Source organism: Canis lupus, chromosome 16 (genome assembly GCF_003254725.2).
Source record: "Canis lupus dingo isolate Sandy chromosome 16, ASM325472v2, whole genome shotgun sequence".
NCBI lineage: Eukaryota > Metazoa > Chordata > Mammalia > Carnivora > Canidae > Canis > Canis lupus.
The window spans coordinates 2555840-2579750 of NC_064258.1; the positions used below are offsets into that span (position 1 = coordinate 2555840).

General features: G+C 40.6%; 1 protein-coding gene across 4 annotated transcripts in view; it reads right to left on the reverse strand.

Moving 5' to 3' along the window:
• CNTNAP2 (contactin associated protein 2) overlaps nucleotides 1-23911 on the reverse strand; it is a 1981926-nt gene that overhangs the window by 428809 nt on the left and 1529206 nt on the right. For all 4 annotated transcript variants that reach the window (XM_025433996.3, XM_035700120.2, XM_035700122.2 and 1 more), the window contains one exon: nucleotides 91-247. In XM_025433996.3, coding sequence (XP_025289781.1) covers nucleotides 91-247 — 157 coding nt within the window. The remainder of the gene's footprint in view (nucleotides 1-90; nucleotides 248-23911) is intronic.

Sequence of the window (23911 nt, forward strand, 5' to 3'; positions counted from 1 at the left end):
ATCGTCTTACTATTTCAGCAATTTTCAAATGTTCTCTTCTAGCAAATGAGTCTGACCTAAAGGCACACTGGGAGGGGAACTTGCACTCACCACTGCTTGTAGTCTGCATCACAGTTACAGTAGTACTTGGGATCTGTGCAGTTCCGCTCAATGCCGCAGGCGCACTTCTGAATCCCGGGCCCGGAGCCACCCCAGTAGTAGTGCTTCTCGTTGGCTTTGCCGACCCACCAGGTGTAAGGGCTTCCATCTACGAGAAAGGAGAAAGACACAATGAGGTAGATTAGGCTTGACCACATTGATATCATCCATACAATCTTGTCCCCAGAGGCAACATCATTCTCCAGTAGGCTGAACTTCACTTTACCCTCTTACAAAGTACATGTTTTTCAATAATAGGAATATTTAATAAAAAATACAATGGGGAATGGTAAGCTCAAGTCTTCCCACCAGGATAGGTACCTCTTTCCTTGGAAGAAGCTTTGACATTCAAGTTTCAGAAACTTAGGTGTCTACTCAGTAGATGGGCTGGCCAGCTGGGGACATTCACGATGAAGGCATATAGATGGTGCACTGATTCTGTAAATTACAACTAAGTTCATGGCTAGCTGTGCTTTTCCATGAAGTGATAGTCTGAGGGATCATAAACTATCAGAGCCAAATGACCCTCATTGTGTCTTAGTCTGATTTCCTTATTTTACAGGTAAGGAAACTGAGGTCTAGAAAGCTAAAGGAGTTCTTTCAATCACACCCCAGATTTGCTCCCAAACCAGAAGTTCAACACTGTATCTCATGAGAAATCATAAAATGTTCTTATATAATAAACTTGCCTTTATTATTTGGCCTAATATTCTCTCATATATTCACATGTTCAACCAACCAATCATCAGATATCACTTGAATTTCTATTGTGTGTCAAATATTATAAGAAACTCAGCAGGGTGATGGAGGAAAATGATACAGATTGAGCTTAATAAGATTTATGACACACAGGAGCCTGAGTGAGGGAAAGGAGGTCATGAAGGAAACTTTCTCACAGGAGGTAAAATATTTGAGTTATGTGCCAAAGGTTGAATGGGCATTACCCAGGTGAATAGGGATGTAGGAGAGCTAAAGGTTTGTAGGCAGAGGAAGCAGAATGTAAAAGTCAGAGAGGTAAAGTTCTATATGGAAAACTCCTCTATATGTAGGAGTATAGAGGTAGAATATGGTAAAATCAGTCTGAGGAGGTATGTTTGAAAGAAAGGGTAGCAGGAGTAGGTAGTAATTAATCGTAGGTGAGGGTATCACAGAAAAAATTCTTTGTCCAAGTGAGAAATTACTTTGCACTGGTTTATTTTTGTTTTCCAGTGTTTATATCCTCCCAACATAAAGAGATGGAACTTCCTCCTGTAAGTAATGTGAACCAATTAAATGATTTCACACAGGGAATTATAAAATTTGTATTTTAAAGATCTACACAGTAAATGAAAGATTTTGGGGGGATGAAGTCAGGGAAGCTAGATGTGATGCTCCTATGTTAATACAGAATGAAACAATAAATTAGCAGTGGTAATGGAAAGGAAAAAAAAAACTAGAAAGAGATTAATGAGGTATAATTAGTGTAGGATTGCTGGGATTAGGGTGGGAGGGAAGGTAGGAAGGAGGTGTTATGGAGTAAACCCAGGCTTCTGGCTTGGGTGATGTGTTAAACCAAGGCAGATAACAGGGTAGGTAGGAAGACAAGAAGTTTAGGGAATGTTGAAGAAAAGATGGTGAATTTGATATCTAAAATAGGCAATTGGCCATAGAAGTCTGGGTCTTAGGAACATTCTTTGGGCCGAAAATCCCATTTTAGGAACCATGAAGATAAATGAGAAAATATTGATAGCAGAAGAGATGCCATTGGAATCTCTTGGATTACAAGAGCATTTGGAGATGTAAAAGAGAGGCAGATGGGCATCATGGAGGCCAAGAGAGGGAGTAGTCAGAGAGGGTGGAGGAAAATATGCAAAGAGCTTCCAAAAGACAGCGTATTCAGAATTGCCAGATTTCACAGTGAAGTCCATGAAGATGAGAATCTCAACTTTTAATTTGACAGCTAGAAGGTCACAGGAGATTGAAATCAGTTGCAGGTGAATGATGGCAAGAAAAAGCCAGGTAACAGCAGGTAGGGGAGGGAATGAAAGGGGAGAAGGGGATGTCCTAGGAACACCTTCTCTTGCAGGAAGCTGGGAAGGAGTAGAATCTTTTCGGGGTGGTGCCATGTAGGAAGGCAAGAAGGCAAGTCAATTAGAATCTTTGGGTCTACAGCTAGAACACCCACACTTTGGGATGTTAGGTACACACTTGTCCTAGTATCTGTTCAAGTTCTCAGAAATAAAAATGAGGCAAGAGCCATTCTGGAATTGCATGAAAACTGCTGTAGTACTGTCTTAGATACACTGATAGGTTTTTTTTTTTTTAAGATAAACTATTTTTATTATTGAAGTATAGTTGACATTCGATGTTATATTAGTTTCAGGTGTACAACATATTGATTCAACAATTCTTTTCCTCAGTGCTCATCATAGTAAGTGCAGTCCCATCTGTCAGCATACAACATTGCTACGATATTATTAACTGTATTCCCTCTGCTCTACTTTTCATCTTCATGGCTTATTTATTTTATAACTGGAAGTTTGTACCTCTCCATCCCTTTCACCTAGTCCAACCATCTCCTACTCCCTTCCTTTCTGGCAACCACCAGTCTGTTCTTTGGATTTATGACTCTGGTTTTTTGTTTGTTCATTTGTTTTGTTTTTTATACATATAAATGAAATCATATGCGATTTGTCTTTCTCTGACTTGTTTTGTTTAGCATAAGATCCTTTAGGTCTATCCATGTTGATGTAATGGCAAGATCTCATTATTATTTTTTATGGCTGAGTAATATTCCATTACACACATGCACACACACACACACACACACCATCTTCTTTATCCATTCATCAGTTGATGGATACTTGTGTTGCTTCGATATCTTAGCTTTTATGAATAATGCTGCAATAAACACAGGGGTGCATGTATCTTTTCAAGTTAGTATTTTTGTTTTCTTTGTGTAAATATCCCATAGTGGAATTACTGGATCATATGGTATTTCTACTTTTTTTAAAATTTTATTTATTTATTCATGAGAGACACAGAGAGAGAGAAAGAGAGAAAGAGGCAGAGACACAGGCAGAGGGAGAAACAGGCTCCATGCAGGAAGCCTGATGTGGGACTCGATCCTGGGACTCCAGGATCACGCCCTGGGCTGAAGGCAGATGCTCAACTGCTGAGCCACCCAGGGATCCCCGGTATTTCTATTTTTAATTTTTAAAGGAACCTCCATACTGTTTTCCACAGTGGTTACACTAATTTATATTCCCACCAACAATATACAAGTGTTTCCTTTTCTCTACATCCTTGCCACCACTTGTTATTTTTTTCCTTTTTGATAATAGCCATTTGACTGGCATGAAGTGATATCTCCTTGTGGTTTGATTTGCATTTCCCTGATGATGATGATGATGATGATGATGATGATGAGTCATGCTGAGCTTCTTTTCATGTGTTTGTTGGCCATCTGTGTGTCTTCTTCAGAAAAATGTCTTATTCCCATCCTCTGCCCATTTTTAATCAGATTATTTGTGTTTTTTTTGGGGAGGGGTGTTAAGTTGTACAAATTGTATATTTTGGATATTAGTGCCTATTGGACTTATCATTTGTACATATCTTTTCCCAGCCAATAGATTGCCTTTTCATTTTGTTGATGGTTTCCTTTGCTGTGCAAAAGCTTTTTATTTTGGTGTGGTCCCCATAGTTTATTATTGCTTTTATTTCTCTTGCCTGAAGAGACATATCCCTAAATATGTCACTAAGGCTGATATTCTAGAGATTACTGGCTATGTTTTCTATTAGTAATTTTAAGGATTCATGTCTTACATTTAGGTCTTTAGTCCATTTTATTTTTATGTTTGGTGTAAAAAGATAATCCAGTTTCATTATTTTGCATGTAGCTGTCCAATTCTTCCAACAACTTTTATTGAAGAGACTGTCTTTTCCTCATTGTATATTCTTGCCTTCTATGTGGTAGATTAATTGAATATATGAGTGGGTTTATTTCTGGGCTCTCTATTCTGTTCCATTGATCTGTGTCTTGTGTGTGTGTGTGTGTGTGTGTGTGGTGTGTGCGCGTGTTTGCAATACTATCACACTGTTTTGATTACTACAGCTTTCTAACATATGTTAAAATTTGGGATTGTGATACCTTCAATTTTGTTCTTCTTTCTCAAGATTGCTTTGGCTATTTGGGGTCTTCTGTGGCTCCATACAAATTTTAGGATTATTTGTTTTAGTTGTGTGAAAAATGCTGCTGGTTTTTTGAGAGAGATTGCACTGAATCTGTAAATTGCTTTGGGTAATATGAACATTAATTCTTCTAATCCATGAGCATGGTATATCTTCCCATTTGCTTGAGTTGTCTTCAGTATCTTTTATTAATAATGTCTTACAGCTTTCAGAGTATCAGTCTTTCACCTCCTTGGTTAGTTTTATTGCTAGATATATTAGGCTTTTTGGTGAAATTGTACATGGGATTGCTTTTGGGGTGGGCAGTTTAGAGTCTGAAACCCTCCTGGGAGGTTCAGGCTTGATACAATAAATGAGCAAACACTTTGAACTCGGAAAAGAGTTAGTCTCTTACTTCATACACATCTCTAGATTTTCCAGTTGTGTTGACTTAATTTGGAAAAGTTATTTTTTTCCCTTTGCAGGATCATTTATAGCAGAAGAATTTTAAAAAAATATATTTGATTTGATATGGTAAACAGTAGAAAGGGGAATTTCAGTATCCTGTTCTGAAGGGAGGAAGAGCCAGCTCTTTGAAATAAAGATCCGGTCTGAAACCCTATCTTTTGCCTATCTGGGCCATGTTCCAGAATAAAGGGAGCTGTATTTGCTTTCTATACTCAAGGTGTTTTTGTTTATTTGTTTGCTTGTTTATTTGCTCCTTCCTTCTCTTTCCATCAAGGTAAAGAGTAAAGCATCTAAACTGAGATGCTTTCTAGAATTGGAAGCATGACCAAAAATAAACTCCTGTTTTCTTTTGATGCAGTCAAAAGTTTCAAAAAAACTAGGCTTGAAAAATTCCATTTATGGAAACTATAAAATCTGAGCCAGGCCATCTGGCCAATAAGCTGAACAAAGTCTCTGTTGATTCTATCACTATGCCACATTATAGGAAGAGGGCAAAGGTGGACAGCACCGTGCTGAACTTGCAAATGCCCCTGGGGCCTTCCAGACCACAACTTGACCCCAAAAATGTAGAAACATGACCTAGACTGGTTATCACATCTATTTATCACACTGCATCTCTTCAAGGTGACTTAAGGCTAAATTCTTTCCCTCAAAGGAAATTTTGGTTACTATCATTGTTTTGGAAACTAAGAGATACTAACATACTTGGTGGAGAGGAGGAAACAAACCAGACATATGCAGAACTGAGGGTTAACAGAATGTCTAACAGGAAAGTCCCTTGTTCTATCTGTCATTCAAACAGCCTCTAGAAGAGTATATACCTCAAACCTTAGCTCAGTTTCAAATTACTTCTTTAAGCAACCAAGAGAAACAATCTAACATTGTTATATTTTCATTATAGACAGTGATGGTAAATTGCATGAACGAGAGCAGTTGAATGTGTCTCAATATTCTTTATAAAAATCAGAACGATGCCAGTAAAAGGAGCAAGGGAATTATCAGACTCTCCTTTAGCATGTGACTTTGAGAAATCTGTGGTAGGGGAAATGGACAAGAGAGCCTGTTGGCTCCTAACAGCACCTGCAGGGAGTATGAAGAAGCCCCCAGAGAGGAAGCTTCTTTGTCATGTTGCTTGGGTAGTAGGTGTTCCAGCAGGAGGCCTAAACTCAGTGTGGGATCTAACCTCTGAACCAATCCTACATGGCAAACCCTCAGTTCCTATAGGGAGGGACTCTTATTAGATACCAGGGTGGGATCCAGCATGATGATCTGCAGTGACATTTCCTCCTTTCAGTATAAGGAGGTGACACGCTAGTAACCAGGTAAGAGTGGCTGAAATTCCCAGTTCTTCCCCCATCCCTCACCTTTGACTCAAGTCATATATAGCCCATATGGCTGCTGCTCCCAGTTAAGAGACGCCAGATGGAAATTCTTTTGTTCTTCCAAAGAAAATATGTTAAGCCCAGTACAAAATGTTTAACTTTTCCCATCTGCCATGAACAAAAGAATGCCAGTAAGAAACGCATATTCTAGGGAAGAAAGCAAATTGCACCCTTTTGTTATTAGCATTGGCACATTTGGTTAAATCAAATTACTGTAACTAAAATAAATTATTAATTTGGCATATATTTTATATTCAGCAAGAAAATGGTTCAATTTGCATTGAATGAAGAATTGCCTTATTCCAGTGCTATGCTAATGAAGTGCTCCACTTTGCTTTACAAATCATTATTTACCTGTTAATTGGCTCTGGGGAAAAACAGTTAAAGGTGATAAAAATGGAAAGACTTTCAAAAGACAAGAGGAAGGAGTGGTTAGAAGAGAAATAATTTAGTTATCCCGGGCCAAGGGCTCAAGAACTTCTGTTACCTCAAAATCTGAAGATTTCTGTTCATTATATTCAGTAGGTGTAACCACTGGGACCAGATTATTAATGATAAGTCATACTCAAAGTTGACTAGAAGCTAAATTATCAAAGCAAGGCGCATTGTATTAGAACCATCAGATACTGATCAAATTAAAAACAATCACTACACTGTTTGTACTCAAGATCAAGTTTCATTAGGCTGAAGGGTTTATTAGTGTTTGGGGGACTAACTGGCAAAGGAGGAAGGGAAAGAGGCTACCTGTTTTTCAGGACTTGAAGAAACTGAGAGAACTGCCACTTTCCCCACCCAAGGACAAGCACATGGGGACCTCTTGATGAGAATATGGTACACCTGTGTGATTTTCAAAATGTGTTCTTTAAAACTTCTGGACTGCACAAACTGCCTTGATCGTCTGCTTAAATAAATGTTGTGGTGGCACGCTCTAAGAGAAGACCCAGTCTGGTCACTGGGATGTTTAATTAGTTCTGTGTCATCCGCTTCTAGAGGTTATTAAAACATACCACAAGGCTTTATAATCTCCAAAATGAAAACTTAAAAGCATATTTTCAGCTGGACGAAACCTAGTTTTTTTTTTTTTTTTTTTTTTTTGTCTACTACTATCCATTTATGTACAACTTTTGTTAGAGAATCACAGGGGGCTTTTCAACAGGGGAAGCAGAGCAAGTACAACTGCAGGAGAAACTTGCCTTTCAGAGGCTCTGCTCAGTGCCCCCCTGCTGGCAGCCACCTGACTGCTCCCCATCCTCCCACCTCTGGCAGCATCCTGGATGCTTGAAGCCTCCTACAGTGCAGGATGGATCTGCTTTCTAAAGAAGTGACTCCTACTCTGAAAAATCTCCCATTTTTTCCTCCGTTCTGTCTTCACCAAAGTACCACTGAATCTTTTTCAACCGTCACTACACCAATTTCGGCTGACTACTCTGGTCTGATTGCAGTACTCCATGCCAAGGCACAAAGAATATGAGACATCTTTAATTGGTGTAATTCTAGGTTGTCCGTACAAAGCCCTCTGTGCCTGTGAGAATCTTCCTTGCAGTGCAGATAATCTAGAGGAGAAGGAAGGTAAAACCTTAAAATCAATTCTGGGCTGGGCTGGAGCAAAGAGGAAATTTGAAGGTGCTGTAGCTACTAGAGAGCCCTCTAGATAATTTGATAGCAATAAATTGGAAGCTTAAGTGGGTCAGATTCTCCTATTCATCCTGCAGGATGCCACGTGTACAATCCCAGCTACTGCTATTGCTGACAGCTCCCCTTGTCCAAGGCACCAGAAAAAGAAACAGGCCGCCAGTTCTAGAGTTCTCTCTGGCTGAAATATAGGCAGTCTCTCTTCTTCATCATGGAGAGTCTGTCCCCATGCAATCACTTCTAAGAACTGGACCATGGCAGTCTCGGGATTGTCATAGAAAGATGAGGGCTGGGAGGTGAGGTCATGGAGTGATTGCTGCTGTTTCTTCCCTCTGGCAGGACGTTCGTATAGACAAGAGTTTCCAGTTTACCTAAGAGAAGTTCCAACCGAGGCTCTTACCCAACTCTCTAGATTCCCTGGCCTACAAAATCAGATCTATAGAATAAGAATCTCAGGGTGATCTGGGGACCTGGTCACTAATGCCCCGATGATCCTTATCATCAGACACGTCTGCCTACGCTGACCTGAGGCAATGACACTGTGGCTTTAGTTCATAGAATACTGAGAGGTCAGTGTCTGGGTCCCATTAGAATACTAATCTAGGTAAGGTATGAAAAGGTGATGATGGTGTTTGGTACAGTAACACCTCCATTTAAAATTTCCAGTTTTTTTTTTTTTTTTTTCAGAATAATGTAGTCATTGTAATCTCTTTTTTTTTTTTTCTTTTCCACTTTCATAGCTGTGGTTCTGAGTCCAAATGTCTGTATTTTACTATTTAGATCAAGAACTTTAAAAATAAAAATAAGCAACATGTATCTTGGCATTCCACAGACACAAAGGCCTATCATCTCAAGCTGCCTATAAATTTTGTGAAACCAGCTTATTAAAGCAGATAACAATATTCTCTTTTGTTTTCTATGCTAATATAAAGACCAAACAAAGAATGAATCCACAAAGTCCCATAGAGTTCCTACTACAGTGTTGTGAAGTTGAGAAAACTCATGATTTTGAAGCTATAATATAAACATTCAATATGGTAGTTAAAGGTGGGCATTTATCGTTTTGTGATTGAATGTCACTAAACTCATTTGATTAGGGATGAATAGAAATGAATGCGGTTGATTAGCCTCATGGTGCATCTTTCAGGATTACGTTGGATTCTATGATATTTTATTAATTTGAATAGGGACCAAATTTAGAAGTGGAGAATGGAAGTTCAGATCAAAATGGACCTGAACTGAAATGTTAGTTAATTAAAAATTAATTTTAATGCATAATATTTAAATTTATTTTATTGAGCTGAACTTAATAGATTTCAATCAAGGGCTGATTCCACTGAGCAGAATTTGATTGAACTGAATCAAATCACTTTGAATCCTATTCAAATGAATTAGATTTTATTAATTTGAATGGAATTGAAGTGACAGATCAGACGGGAGCTGTATTAAAGAGAATGGAAGAGGCCAACGTGCTCTTTGTTAACTTGGCCTCAGTTTCTGTAGAGGTCCTGGGGTTCCTGACCCCCTTTGTCACTCTGGCTAATTCTTCAGTACCATGGCCCCAGGAAAAAATGTGACTAGTAATACCAAAGTGATCAAATGCAACCACGTACTATTTGTAGAATTTTGTAATATACTTTTCTAGTCTTTTTCACTAGAAAAACCCTGACCACTTATTTTAAATATTTCTTTTACTAATTATAAAACAAAGAAAGAGGAAATTAAACTAGATGTCAGGGATGACGATTTGATTGAGTACCGGCTGCTGTTTTTTTTTTATTTTCCATTAAAAACTTTTTTTTTTTTTTTGGTTAAAATGTGTCTTAGGCCAGACCCATCATTTATGTTGAAACACTTGGTATCCTGTGCCTTGACTTTTGTTGATTGATAGATAATAGATGCACCTCAGCTTGTTTTATACTTAGAGGACAACTATAACTTCTTAAATTAGTAGCAAAATATTGCTTTGCAACTGAAATGGCATGCTACAGAATCAACAAGCACGTTTTTTTAGTGCTGGAGAGAGAATTTGGGGAATAAGGGTGAACACTTGACTCCCAATCTAAACTTCTGAGTTAGTGGAAAGACTATGTTCACTAATTTACAATTATGAAAGTTTTATGCCGTGGTACCTAATAGGGCATACAGATAATAAGATGGAAAAAATACACACTAGATGTCTTAAGAGTGGTTCAGGCAATGAGTCCCATAGGATTCTGGAGAAAGAAACAATTACCAAGGATAAGGGTGGACTGGAGGGCCTCCATAAGGAGGCAGGTATGACTGCAGCTTTGATGGAAGGGTGAGATCTAGAAAACCAGGATGAAGATCTGAGCATTTCAGCATCTCGTGAATGGCTGGGCCAAGGTATGAAGCCAGAAAACACCTGACTTTTTTTCTGGAACTATGGAGTAGTCAGTTAAGCTGGTGGCAGCAGTTTAGAGAAGCAGAACTTATGGTTGGAAAAATGGTTTTGGGTACTTTGATGGTGTTTGCACTTAAGTTTTTAAATAATGGGGAGTCAAATATAAAAATTTTTAGATGTTAATGGGTGCCTGGGTAGCTCAGTCGGTTAAGTGGCTGACTCTTGATTTCAGCTCAGGTCACTTAGGCACCCGGGATGGAGCCCTGTGTCCAGCTCTGTGCTCAGCAGGTAATCTGCTTGAGGATACTTTCTCCACCCCCCCATCTCCCTCTGCCCCTCTCCCTGCTCATGCATGTATTTCTCTCTCAGATAAATAAACAAGTGAATAAAATAAAATTTTAGAAGTTAAAATATTTTTACACACAGAACTACAAATTTATATAAGGTATAAAGAATAATGAAATAGACTTGTACTTAGCTTATCTATTATCATTGTTATTATGGTGTGTTACTCTTTGGGTGTATCATACTTTATTCTAAGAGTAAGCAACATCGGGCTGTGTCTAGTTTTTTGCTATTTCAACATGCTGTGTGAAAATGTCTCAGGGTTTTGAGCATGATCCTCTATAGGGGAATTGTTGGGTCATATGGTTTGTGCATTTTGAAATTGTTTTTCCAAGCACTTGTATGAATGCAGAATCCTACCAGCAGTCTATAAAATTTCAAAATCCTTGACAACCCTTGGTATTATGCTGTTAACTTGTGACAATTGGTGAATGACAAGGAGTACCTTTTTTTGTTTTTAGTTATACTTCACTGATTACTTGTAAGATTGTTTGCCTCTCCGTGTTTATTCATTTATATTTCCTTTTTTTTTTAAAAAAAAGGATTTTTTGTTTTATTGACTAGTAGAAAATACTTAGGATAATCTTTTAATAATTGTAATATTGTAAATTTTACTTAAAAAAAGGTTCTATTTATTTTAGAGAGAGATAGAAAGAGGGTGCAGCCAGGGAGAGGGGGCAGAGCAAGAGGGAGAGAGAGAATCTCAAGCAAACTTTGCCCTGAGCATGGAACCCGATGTAGGGCTCTATCTCATGACCCTGAGGTCACGACCTGAGGCTGAAATCAAGAGTCAGATGCTTAACCGACTGAGCTGCTCAAGCACTCCACAGATTTTACTTTTTATGGTGGTGATAATAAGGAAAGGAAACATTCTTAATTTTATTTTTTAGGTAAATTTAACATTTCCCTCATGATTTATTGTTGAAATGATAAAAAATATTTTTGTCTACTTTTTTTTTAATGAAGACCTTAAAGTTTCACCATTTCTGTTTATTTCTGTTTATTTTTTATTTTCTTCAAGTAAACTCTGCACCCAACATGGGGCTTGAACTCATGGCCCTGAGTTCAAGAGTCTCATGCTCTACTGACAGAGTCAGCCATCCTTTAACCATTCCATTTAGTTCTTTAAATCACCTGGAATTAGTTTTTGTTAATGATGTATTGTAGGAATCCAATTTGATTTTTTTTTTTTTTGTTTTTTGTTTTTTTTGTTTTTTGGTCTTAACTCTGTATTCAGAAGAGGCAAGTCCCCAGGGACAGAACACAGACTGGGTTGCCAGTGGCTGGGATGGACGAATGGGCAGCAGCTGCTTACTGGCGTTCCCTTTGGGAATGAGGACAGCCCTCTGCCAGCAGACACAAGGAGCGATCGTTCAACACCGGGAATGCACTGAATAGAACAGAAATTTTCTCTTAATGTTACATGAATGAATTTCACCTCAATTAAAAAGAAAAAGGAAAAGAAAATCCAGGCAAAACATCAAACTGAATTACTTTTTTTTTTCAAACTGAATTACTTTAAATCAATAGATAAACTAATGGAAAATTTACAAACTTCTAATATGCACTTACCCTATTTACTATCATGATGAATCTGTCCATTTAGATGTTTTTAAATATTTTTCAGTAAAATTTACAATTTTCTTGGTAGAAGTCTTTCATATATTTGTTAGGTGTATTCATAAGTTGCATGCTTTTAAACATAACATATTCTAACACTTTGTGCTATTTTCTCTAGAGCTACGATTGAAATTTTTAATGTTGGTATTATATCCAGAAACTTGTTAAACTCTATTAGCACAACTAATTAATTCATTGACAATTTTAATTTTCCCAAGCATACATTTTTATTTATGAATTATGTTAGTTTGTTTCTTCCTTTCTAGTCTGTATATTTTTATACCTTCTTTCCTGTCTTAATGGTTATGACCTACCGCTCAAAGCTAATCTACATTGGTGATGAGGGTCTCCTCTATGTTTATTGATTTTATGGAAAATGCTTTTAATGTTGAACTATTAAGTGCAATGTTACTGTCCCACTTAAAAAGCATCTCATCTTGTTGTTTAAGGTAGTTCCCTTTCCATTTCGTATCTGCTAATTGTTTTTTAACATTATATTTAATTCTAGTCAAAGCTTTGTCTGCATTTAATGAAATGATGTTTTTCCCCTTTTAGTTGTTAATGTGGTAAACTGCATTTATAGGTATTTTAAAAATGATAGTACTTATAAAATAATCAACTTTGTTGTGATAAATATATCTATATAAACATATATTAATTCTTTGCTCATTTGTTTTGAATTTTTGCTGCTATGTTTATGAATGACATCAGCCTGACATTTCTCCATGTGTTCCTATCACTATATTTTGGTATCAAGTTAAAACTGGCCTCAAAGAATGGTTTGATCATTGAATAAGATTGGAATTATTCCTAAACTATCTCAGGCTAATAAAATACAATGTCTTTGTTATAAGATCATATCCATTTATGTTTCTGTTCTTGCATATCTGTTGTACTTAGTTATATGTTGTATTTTCTATGATTGTGTCCGTTACATCTAAACATTGAAATATATTGGTAAAAAGTTGTACTTATGGGCCATAAAGTGGCTCAGTGGTTGAGCGTCTCCCTTTGGCTCAGGGTGTGATCTTGGGGTCCTGGGATCGAGTCCCGTATCAGGCTCCCTGTGAGGACCCTGATTCTCTGTCTGCCTATGTCTCTGCCTCTCTGTATCTCTCATGAATAAAAAATAAAATCCTACAGAAAAGCTGTATTTATATCCCCCTTATTTCTGTTAGCGTCCTTTCTTCTAAACAGTCTATTTAGAAATGTATAGATATTATTAATCTTTTCAAAGAATTAACTGTGCTGATCTTTAGTTTTTTTTTTTTGTTTGTTTGTTTGTTTTTTTTTTTTTTTAAGATTTAGAAGCATGGAGCCCGAAACAGGGCTGGATCTCACAACCCTGAGATCATGACCTAAGGCAAAATCGAGAGTCAGATGCTTAACCGACTAAGCCACCCAGATGCCCTTTGTTGACCTTTTTTATGTTTGACTTAAAGTTCATTAATTCCTACTTTTACATTTATTTTGTCTGTTCTACTTTCTTTAGATATACTTAGATATACTCTAGAGTCCTTTGTCTAATTTTCAAGGTAGATGCTTAGCTCAATAGTTGTTAGCCTTTCTAATTTGTTTTTTAGCCTTTCTCATTTTAAAATAAATGCATTCAGTCCACAATAGCCAAACTGTGGAAGGAGCCTCGGTATCCATTGAAAGATGAATGGATAAAGATGATGTGGTCTATGTATACAATGGAATATTCCTCAGACATCAGAAATGATAAATACCCACCATTTGCTTCAACGTGGATGGAACTGGAGGGTATTATGCTGAGTGAAGTAAGTCAATCGGAGAAGGACAAACATTATATGGTCTCATTCATTTGGGGAATATAAAAAATAGTGAAAGGGAATAAAGGGGAAAGGAGAGAAAATGAGTTAAAATACCAGTGGGGGTGATAGACCTTGAGAGACACCTAACTCTGGGAAGCAAACAAGGGGTAGTGGAAGGGAGGTGGGTGGGGGGTTGGGGTGACTGGGTGACGGGCACTGAGGGGGGCACTTGGTGGCATGAGCATTGGGTGATATGCTCTATGTTGGAAAATTGAACTCCAATAAAAGACAAATAAATAAATAAATAAATAAATAAATAAATAAATAAATAAATTCAGGGCTATAAATTCTATCCAAATATCTTTCTAGAATATTTTTTATGTTTTGAATGGTATTGTCACTTTCATTTCGTAATATGTATTATCTAATTTTGATTATTAACTTCTCTGTGACTCAGAGACTAGTTATAAGTGTCTTAAAATTTCTAATTGTATGTTTTACTTTACGCTGTCATTTTTAAAAAGTATCTTTTTAGTTGATTTTTATTTTATTTTTTTAAAGATTTTATTTACTTGACAGAGAGAGAGAGTGAGAAAGAGAGAGAGCGAACACAAGCAGGGGGAGCATCAGAGGGAGAGGGAGAAGCAGACTCCCCACTCAGGGGCTCAATCCCAGGACCCCGGGATCATGATCCGAGCCGAAGGCAGACACTTAACTGACTGAATCACCTCAGGTGCCCCAGTTTTTAAAATTTATTATGATCATGGTCAGAGAACAGAATCTACATAATACCAACAATCTAAAATTTGTTGAGATTCGTTTTAGAGTTCAGTTTGTAATTAATAATAAAAAATGCTTTATAGGTACTTGAGAAAAATTTTTTCTCTAATTGTTCTATATGTGTTCAGTAACTCACACTTGTCCATGATGCTAATTAATCTGTGTTGCCCAGTAGGTAGCCAATAGCTACATGCAGCTATTAAAAATTCAAATGAATTACAATGATATCAAACCAAACTTGAGTTCCACAGTCCCCTAGCTTCGTGTAGGGGTGGCTTCCATACTGGACAGCAAACATTTTCATCACCTCAGAAAGTTCTTTTGAAGGTGCTTCTCCATATACTTAATAATTTAAATTTTTTCTCGATCTACAGTTACTCTTGTTTGTCTAAAAATGTCTTTATTTAGACTCTATTCATAATAGATGGTTTTCTGGCAGGTATTTTCAAGGGCGATGGTTATGTTTCCCCAACAGTTTGAGAATATTCCAGTGGCTGTAGGTTACCACTGTCAAGAAGTCAACTGTCAGCTTAACATCCATTCTTTCTGTAGGTGATCTGTATTTTCTTTCTGTCTAGCTGGGCATTTTTCTCGTCTTGTTTGCATACATTGTGACTCTTTATCTGAATCTGAATCTGCATATCTTCTTCAGTTCTGGTGAATTCTTAGCTAACATATTAGCTTGAAAATAGGGCTTCTGCTTCTTTTCTTTTATTCTCCAGAACTCCAATTAGATAATGTACTAGATGTTATTGATCTCAATACCTTACTTTTAACCTCTTTTTCACATTTAACAATTCTTTGTCTCCCTGGGCAGATTATTTTGGAAATTCCTTCAGAATCTGTTTTTCATTTCACTTTCATTCTCACTTCAGCTGGGTACAAACTGCTACTTTACCCTGCCTTTATGCTTTTAATTTTGATTACCTTTTGATTTCTATGACTTTTATTTGGTTCTTTTTCAGGTGACAACTTACTGGTTTTGCTAGTGTCTTCCTTAATCATATTTTCAACTTCCTCTTAAAAAAGCCAACCTGATCCAATAATTTCAATATCTGAAGTATTTGCAGGACTGAAAATGCTATTAGTTATTTCTATTGACTCACAATTACAGCATCTTGTTTCCTCACACACTTCATGATTATTTTTGCCTTTGGGATGATGTTCCTTGGAAATGTATCTGTGGGAATTTTCTGAGGTCCCACATAAGTTGGGTCCCTCTCAGATAATTTGCATTTGCTTTTTAAAAATCTTAAATTCAATTAATTGCATATAATGTATTCTTGGTTTCAGAGTTAGAGGTCAGTGATTCATCAGTCTTATATAACACCCCGTGCTCATTTCATCACGTGCCCTCCTTAATTTCCATCACCCAGTTACCCCGTCCCCCCGCCTCCTTCCCCTCCAGTCACTCTCAGTTTGTTTCCTATGATTAAGAGCCTCTTATGGTTTGTCTTCGTCTCTGATTTCGTCTTGTTTTATTTTTTCCTCTCTTCCTCTCTGATCCTCTGTTTTGTTTCCTAAATTCCACACTTGAGATCATATGATAATTATCTTTTTTGATTGACTTATTAAAAATAAGACAAAATAATGACTTAGTAATATCCTCTAGTTCCATCCTTGTCATTTTTTTTGATGGCTGAGTAGTACATACATATACCACATCTTCTTTAACCATTCATCTGTTGATGGACATCTGGGCTCTTTCCATAGTTTGGCTATTGTGGACAGTGCTGCTCTAAACATTGGGGTGCAGATGCTCTTTAGGATCACTACATTTGTATCTTCAGGGTAAATACCCAGTAGAGTAGCTCTATTTTCAACTTTTTGAGGAACCTCCATACTGTTTTCCAGAGTGGCTTCACCAGTCTGCATTCCCACCAACAGTGCACGAAGGTTCCCCTTTCTCTGCAGCCTCGCCAACATCTGTCATTTTCTGGCTTGTTAGTTTTAGCCATTCTGACCAGTGTGAGGTGGTATCTCATTATGCTTTTGATTTGTATTTCCCTGATGCCGAGGGATGTAGAGCATTTTTTCATGAGTCTGTTGGCTATTTGTGTGTCTTCTTTGGAGAAATCCATTTGCTTTTATCAGATACCTGGGGTATTACCAACCTGGAGCTTCTTTAGAATATATTTCTAGCTTGATTTTTTTCCAACCATACAAATAGTGTGACACAGACCTGTAAACATGCATCGGAACTGACTTTTGTTACACAGCTTCAAGGCATAATTTCTCTTTCTCTTTACCTCAAGCCAATGTGTGGACAGTGAAAACTTCTATGCTACCCTTTTGCAAGGTGGGTTTTCAGCTTTCTTTTTTTTTTTCAGTTGACCTGTGAAATCCGTTGCCCATCAAGGGACATTCGATGCAACTCATCTTGGCACGGCCCCTTCTTCCTCCACTGTCATGGAAACTGAAGCCATAGGTTGCAGGCAAGTGGCAGAAGCCCTTAGGCCAGCTTCTGGCTTTTTAGTACACATTAATGCTGTTGGTCCACAGTTTGGTTTCATTTTTGGCCCCTAAGGATCCTCCTCACTTTCATGCAAGCTCAATTATATATTTCAAAGGATTTTTAAAAATATTTTTTCATGCATTTAAAAATGTTTATGGGGGAGAGCTTTTATGGTACCTTTGCAGCCTTAATCCTGCAGTAGAAGTCTGCTACTGTGGATTTTAAAGCGAGTGAGAAGCATGGCCAATGTGATGTTCTGGGCTGTGTGCCATAAGGGGAAGGAGACTGGAAACCCAGGGATGGGGCAATCAGAACTTGAAGGACCATGAACATGGCGTGTCACATAACAGAGGCAGAGGTAAATACACCGGAAAGGAAGTCAGTGGTGACTCCTTGGTGTTAAGATTAAGGAAATATGAACTTTTTGAAAGATATTCTTATTTCAGAAGAAGGTACTGGTTTAGAGAAAAGAGGTTCAGTCTGATTTTACGTAGGGTGAGTTTAAGGCGATGATGGGGCTGGTTCCACCTGATGAGGCATGATTCAGGAACATCTGTGGGGTACTACTGGCACTTACTGCCCTGGGGGCAGGGATGCTTCAGCCCTGAGTTGTGTGAGAGAGTCTTGTACAACAAATAACTGTCCCACCTCAAATGTGGGACAAATGTCAGTAGTCCTCTGGGAGAGAAGCCCTCTAATATAGCAACTATGAGGAGGATATACAGGAGACAAGATTGTGACTTCAAGAGAGAGATGGAGCCAAAAACCATACATCTGTGAACCATCCCACAGTGATAACAGAACTTGAGAGTGGGAATCCGTATGTAGGACGGGGAGAGGGGCCAGCTAAGTCCTTGCCTCGCGGTATGCCCACACTGGCAGATGACGAAAGACTTGAAAAGCAGCCACCATGAGGAAAGAGAATCAAGGCAATGTGGTTTAAAGAAAGGTCACTTCTCTGAAATCTGCCCTCATTCTCATTCTGCAAGGTAACGTCTACAACTCCCCATTTTGTGTTAAACCACAGGTAACGCGGACCTTAGTTACTGCATTCAGCATATTGTATCGCAATTATTTTATATGTAAGTTGGCTTCTGTACCTCCAGCTTCTAGCAGGGTCCTAGGCACACAAATGACTACAGAAGGTTCCAGAAAGGGGAAGGACAAAGCTTGACCAACAGCGCTGGACTTGAGGATTAGGAGGTCACCAATGAACATGAAGGGCAGTGTCATGTTTCTTCCAGCGATCAAGCTTCAAGAGGTCAAGGTGATGAGGATTCAAGAAAGCAAACGTGACTGATCGAAGCTGGAAAGCCACGAGCATGTTAGCAGAGAGAGGGCAGCCAGAGATGTGACCAGGACAAAGCAGAATCTATAGGACAGTGGGGTCTTGAACGTATGTGCGGTCAAACATAAATTGACAGAGGGGAGAAGATGAAGGGTGCGATGACTGGACCAATGAGGATCAAGAACTATAAACCTTGTGATGACTCGCACAGCGTGCTGGAGCTGGAGTCAGCCCCACATAAACGCCGCCTTGGAGAAAGTCTCAGGCTGAGTTTTCTGATCTCCAGAACACTCTGATGAAGACTTTACCAGGGGCATCATGAAAAGGAGAAGAGGAAAGGATAAATCTTAAAGCCAAGGCATTTTGAACAAATCTTTGTCTTTGAACAAATCTTTAACAAGTTAAAAAAGGAAAAAAAAAAAAAGAAGAAGCAAAACCCTGATTATTCTTGACCTTTAACCCTGTCATATCTAAAAAAAAAAGGCAACCACCCTTTAACAGCAGAGCAAGACACCACTTGTGCAGCCTGCCATCCGGGGTCACCTATCGCACCTGCTGTTCACCCCGTTCTTATTCACAGGACACCAAGCCAGCAGAGTCACACATTATCCATCCATTACCTGGCCCTTCTCCCAGGGAACTAAGATGCTAAAGCCTTTCTCGATGGCACAGCAGTTAATAAAAGTGGCACAAATTCAAGTCCTCCAATCTCACAGAAGAGCAGCGAGATGACAAAAAATTCAATAACAATAAGTGTCAGATTTTTCAAGTGGGTAAAAGGGACACTTATTTAAACAGTGAAACCTCTAAAATTTGCCCTCATTCTTTTTTTTTTTTTTCTTCCCTGACAACCAGTGAACTGAACATCAAAGCACAGGATAAATTTTTCCTTGTAAGTATTTAACTAAAACTTGTTTTGTTAGCCTGCTGATTAACCTGCCGATATTAAATGAGCTTCTTCAGAGACTGTCACGTTATGTCAATTAGTCACTTTTTCTCTGGCAAGGCAGCAGATTTCAGTTTGATCGTAGTGAATGTAAGAGATTATTCAATACTCAGATATTCCTTTTGGTTACTGCTGCCTTGCGGTTGGAGACGAGTACTTTTATTAAGATGTCTATTAGGAAGTGAAGGGCAAAGTAGCAAAGCCACCGGCCCTTTCCCATTTGAATTGTTCATTTTCTCTCTAACCGGCCTGGGGACACTGACCCCCCTTTTTATTAAACATAAACTCCTCCTCTGTTGCCGACCCTTTGCTTGTTGCGGAGCTTTTGTCTTGGTTGGAACCCATCACCCTTCCCTGCTCATGCTTTGCCTTCTTCAGGTTTCCACTTCAATGTCACCTCCTTGGACATGACATCCTGGACCACACCATCAAAGGTGGGTGCTTCCTGTCATTCCCTCTCAGGGCAGCCGGTTTTATTTAATTGTGTTACTTATCACTGTGTGTGAAGGGGTCATGTCTTCACTTGTTAACTCTTTGTCTTCTCCAGCTGAATGGAAGCTCCATGAGGGCGGGGACCCAGCCAGTCCATGACTACTACACAACCCGCTCTTAGCTTGACACAACGCGTTCTCGTTGAGCGGACGTACGATGGTTATTTATGCCTGTGGATATTGCAGAGATGTGCAAAGTAGTTTCGAGCCTGTCGCTGGACCTATAAGGCAAGGCAGCCCCAGACGTGCAAGTGGAACTCACTATCCCCCTGTTCCCCATCTCAGCGGAAGATGGAGGGCTGCTCCATCTCCTACTGCACATTTCTTATCAGTCACCCACTCCATCGCTCTTCCTTCTCAGGATGTTTCCAGCCTCTGCCCATTTCTCGGGTTCAGCCCGTCCTCCCCATGCCAATGCATCGCACGACCTCACTCTTCCCTGGAGAAGGTTCTCCAGTAGTTCCTTGTTGCCTCAATGCCAAATCTCATCCCCAAACTCTGCATAACAAGGGTTCTGCTCCTTGATGGGGCCTAATCTCCTGCTGACACATCCCAGTCTCTGGACACACAGACCTGGTCGTGGTTCCCAGAGTAAGTCCTGCTTCCCCGTATCTCCATGTGTTGGCTCATGCTGTCCTCATGGCCGTGTCTCTGTGTGTACCTGCAGGTCCACTGTCACCTTCTTTGGGAGTCTGATGCCTGTTCTGTTCTTCCTCCCCCATCCAACCCAGATTAAGTGACTCGCACTTTATTTAAGAAACAACAAACATTTGTTGATGGCCTCTTATGTGCTAGGTGCAGGGGACATACAGTGATAAACCTAAAAGGTCCCTATGTTCTTAGGGGATTGCAGCCTGACTCAGGCCACACAGATGGGGGACAGATGGATTATTTTATCACGGAGGGCTGTGCCGTGAAGGATCTCTTTTGTAAGATCCCTTTGGACCCCCTGCATGCTGCCCCCCCTTCCTCGCCACCCCCGCCAGGGCACTTATCAGGGGTCTTATTCTTGTCTCTAGTCATGTTTTCCAGCCTGGCCTGTGTGTTCTTTAAGGGCAGGGCTGCGGCTTGCTCTGCTCTGCACTCCCTCCCTCTATCCATGTCGGGGATGTTCCAGGCCCCCATGACTGTCGGTGGACAGAACAGATGACTGGGGAGCTGCTGGATGGAAATGACTGATGGCCGGGCCAGTGCCACTGCACTAAATGCTTCCCTCGTGTCTACGTCTGCACCTCTAGCCTGGAATGATCTCCAAGGCTTCGTCAGAGAGAGGCAGGCCTCCGCTTGCCCCCGGCTGGACAGCTCACCTCACTAGGAGCAGAAGCCGAAGTCATCACAGTGCCTGTGACCTGCACCCTTGCTCATGCTGTTCCAGTCACTGGGCCTGCTGCTGACCCTCAAATACTCCCACATCAGGGGCTTTGCAGGTGATATTTGCACCCAGACTCCTGTTTCCCTAATATCCGCCAGACCCCTCACCCTCTGTCCTCAGATGTCGCTCAAATGCCACCTTAATAACCTACCTAACATGGCATCTTCCTTTCCTCCAGCCCCCACCCTGTCCTATTTACTTCTCAGCATTTATTATTGCCGGATATGTTACACGGTGTTGGGTTTATTGCTTATTTTTGGACTCCCCTTCCCATCCCCCTGGAGCTTGAGACCCATTAAGGCTCAGCTTTTGGGACTGATGACTGAGAAGTACTGTCTGTCATAGCAGGCGCTCAAGCAATAGTTTTCAGCTATACGATGTAAGTCTTTATTTCTAGCTCCCCTTTTCTTACCCAAACAAATAAAAAAGGAGAAAGGGAAGAGGAAAAAAAAATTAAGAAATCGTATATTCTTTCTGGATTCCTAGTGTTTGGGGATTTTAAAATGTGGTTTTGTTTTGTTTTGTTGTTCCTTTCACTCTTCTTTGCTGTATCAATGGTTAGGTGATTTCACACGGGGCAACTTCATGCCACCTGACGACAGTTTGGGCCACCGGTGATCCCAGATGCGCTGCAATTTGTCTCCGAAAAGCGGTAGCGATTATGCCGTGTATGTGACCATCTCTGATCACAGCCCTGCAGTCGGTCTGGGGTTATAACTGCATTTACCTTTCAATCAGCCTCACCTGTTAGCAATAATCTGATTTGCAAAACTTGCATCCTGTCTTCACACTGTATCACATCCCTATTCTCCTCTTAGCCACACTAGAGTCAAACTTTAATCCCGAATCTAGCTTCTCAGGTGGCTTCATATTTTCCTTGTACCTTTCCACTGACCTCTTAAAACTGACGTTAAATTGGGGACTCGTTTTGACAGATGTCACAGGCTATTGCTGTGCGGCCAAGAGGGGGGGTTCAGACCCAGCCCGCGGGGTGACACTAGCTGGTCTGCAGAGAAGGGGCCATATTCTGGGTCACACCAGGCTCCCTCTGTTCTGGGACACCCTGGTAGCCCACAGTCAATGGCAACTCAGCACAATCTTTTACATCTGCGAGAGCTGTCGTGCTGTACCGATATCAACATTCAGAATCATGACCTGAGGACAGACAGTTTTGCCAAAACAAGAGATAAATTTAAGTTGGGTGCGGTCTACTATATTTACACAGGCCGGCAAATCTTAGTTTAAACGAACACAAGATTGCCGAACATATTTGTGGAAACAAATAGCTTTCTATTGACCTGTTCACTCATCTATGGAGACACTGGATTTCCTGGGTTCTATTCTCTATTCTCTATGTCTTTGAGGGTTGGAGTGATGTCTAGCTAAGCCCGATACCTTGACAGATCCCGAGGAGACTGCAGAGACACGTGGCATAAGGCAAGTGAAGGGGATGACAGCCTGTTACAGCCTAACTCGTAATCGGAGACTTTACAAAGCCTTCCCCAGCCTGCCCTGCAGTCCTGTGAGGTTGTGCTAACATGTCCAGCATAGCACACAGAGATCCACCAGGGCAATGGTGAGGATCCTAGAGACTCGTGGGTGCAGGACTGTTGTGACTGTGGACCTGAAGGCTGGTGGCGAAGCATCACCCCGGCCTGAAGCACCTGAGCCAGACACCTGTTGCTTGCCGGTGGAGTCCAGAAAATGCTGCCCCTCCCCGTGGTGACTTTTGGGCCTTGCATATCGAGCAAGTGGAGGGTTCCTGGTAAAATAGCGATCACCAAGAAGCCGGCACCGAAACACGGGTCAGGAGGTGAGGCTTCGACCTCTCCCTCCACCACGAGGCTCATGCTCCATTTCCTCCTCGCTCAGGTTCTTTCCAGCTCCGTAACCTGGGGAACTGACATCGACGATCTCCGCTTCTGGTGTCTTCTGGCTGCACGAGTCTCTGATGCTTCTAGGGATTCAGAAGTGCCCTAAGTGCCTTATGCGGCAGCACCGAGTTTTCTGTGAGTTCCACACGCTGTAGCAACAGGGCTCGCTTGTTCCCACCACCCAAAAACACACGTTCCCTTTCCTCGCCAGGCTTATCACTCCTTATTCTTTACAACACAAATGCTGTTTTGCCATTCAAGTTCTTTCTGGGTCTCCCTGGCTCCCATCGGAGCCCGTGGGCTGCTCCGTCACCGTCTGTGGACACGTCCACCTGCTCCTAAGGCTGCACCTGTCCTGAGGTCGGGGGCCACCCTGCTAGATCTTCATTTCTCGGGACCTGCTAGATTGCATAGTCATCGCTCAGCACGTGCTACGTGGCCCCCCAAACCCAGGCCCGTGGCTTCAACACACGTGGGTGGAAACTCTAACTCCCCCCGGGGCCCGGCCCACCTTTCTGCCTGCAGCCCCGGCTCGCACTCCTCTAGCCCCACCTGCCTCCACCTGCACGCAGTCTGCACTCATCCAAGTACTCACCTCCATGTGTTGGGGGCCTACGGGCTTTCCCAGTGGCTCTTCTACAAGTCAACTTGTCTCATGTCACAGAGAAAGAGGCGATCAAAGAGAGCCAACATGCAAGCAGGCCTCCCACAGGTGCCGCTCTCTAAAATGTCCCCCACCTCCGTCCTGTCCACGGCCATCCTTGGGGTCCCACCCCTGCCCCACCTTCTCAGGAGCTGCGCACCATGACTTCTTCTTCCTCCCTCTTGGAT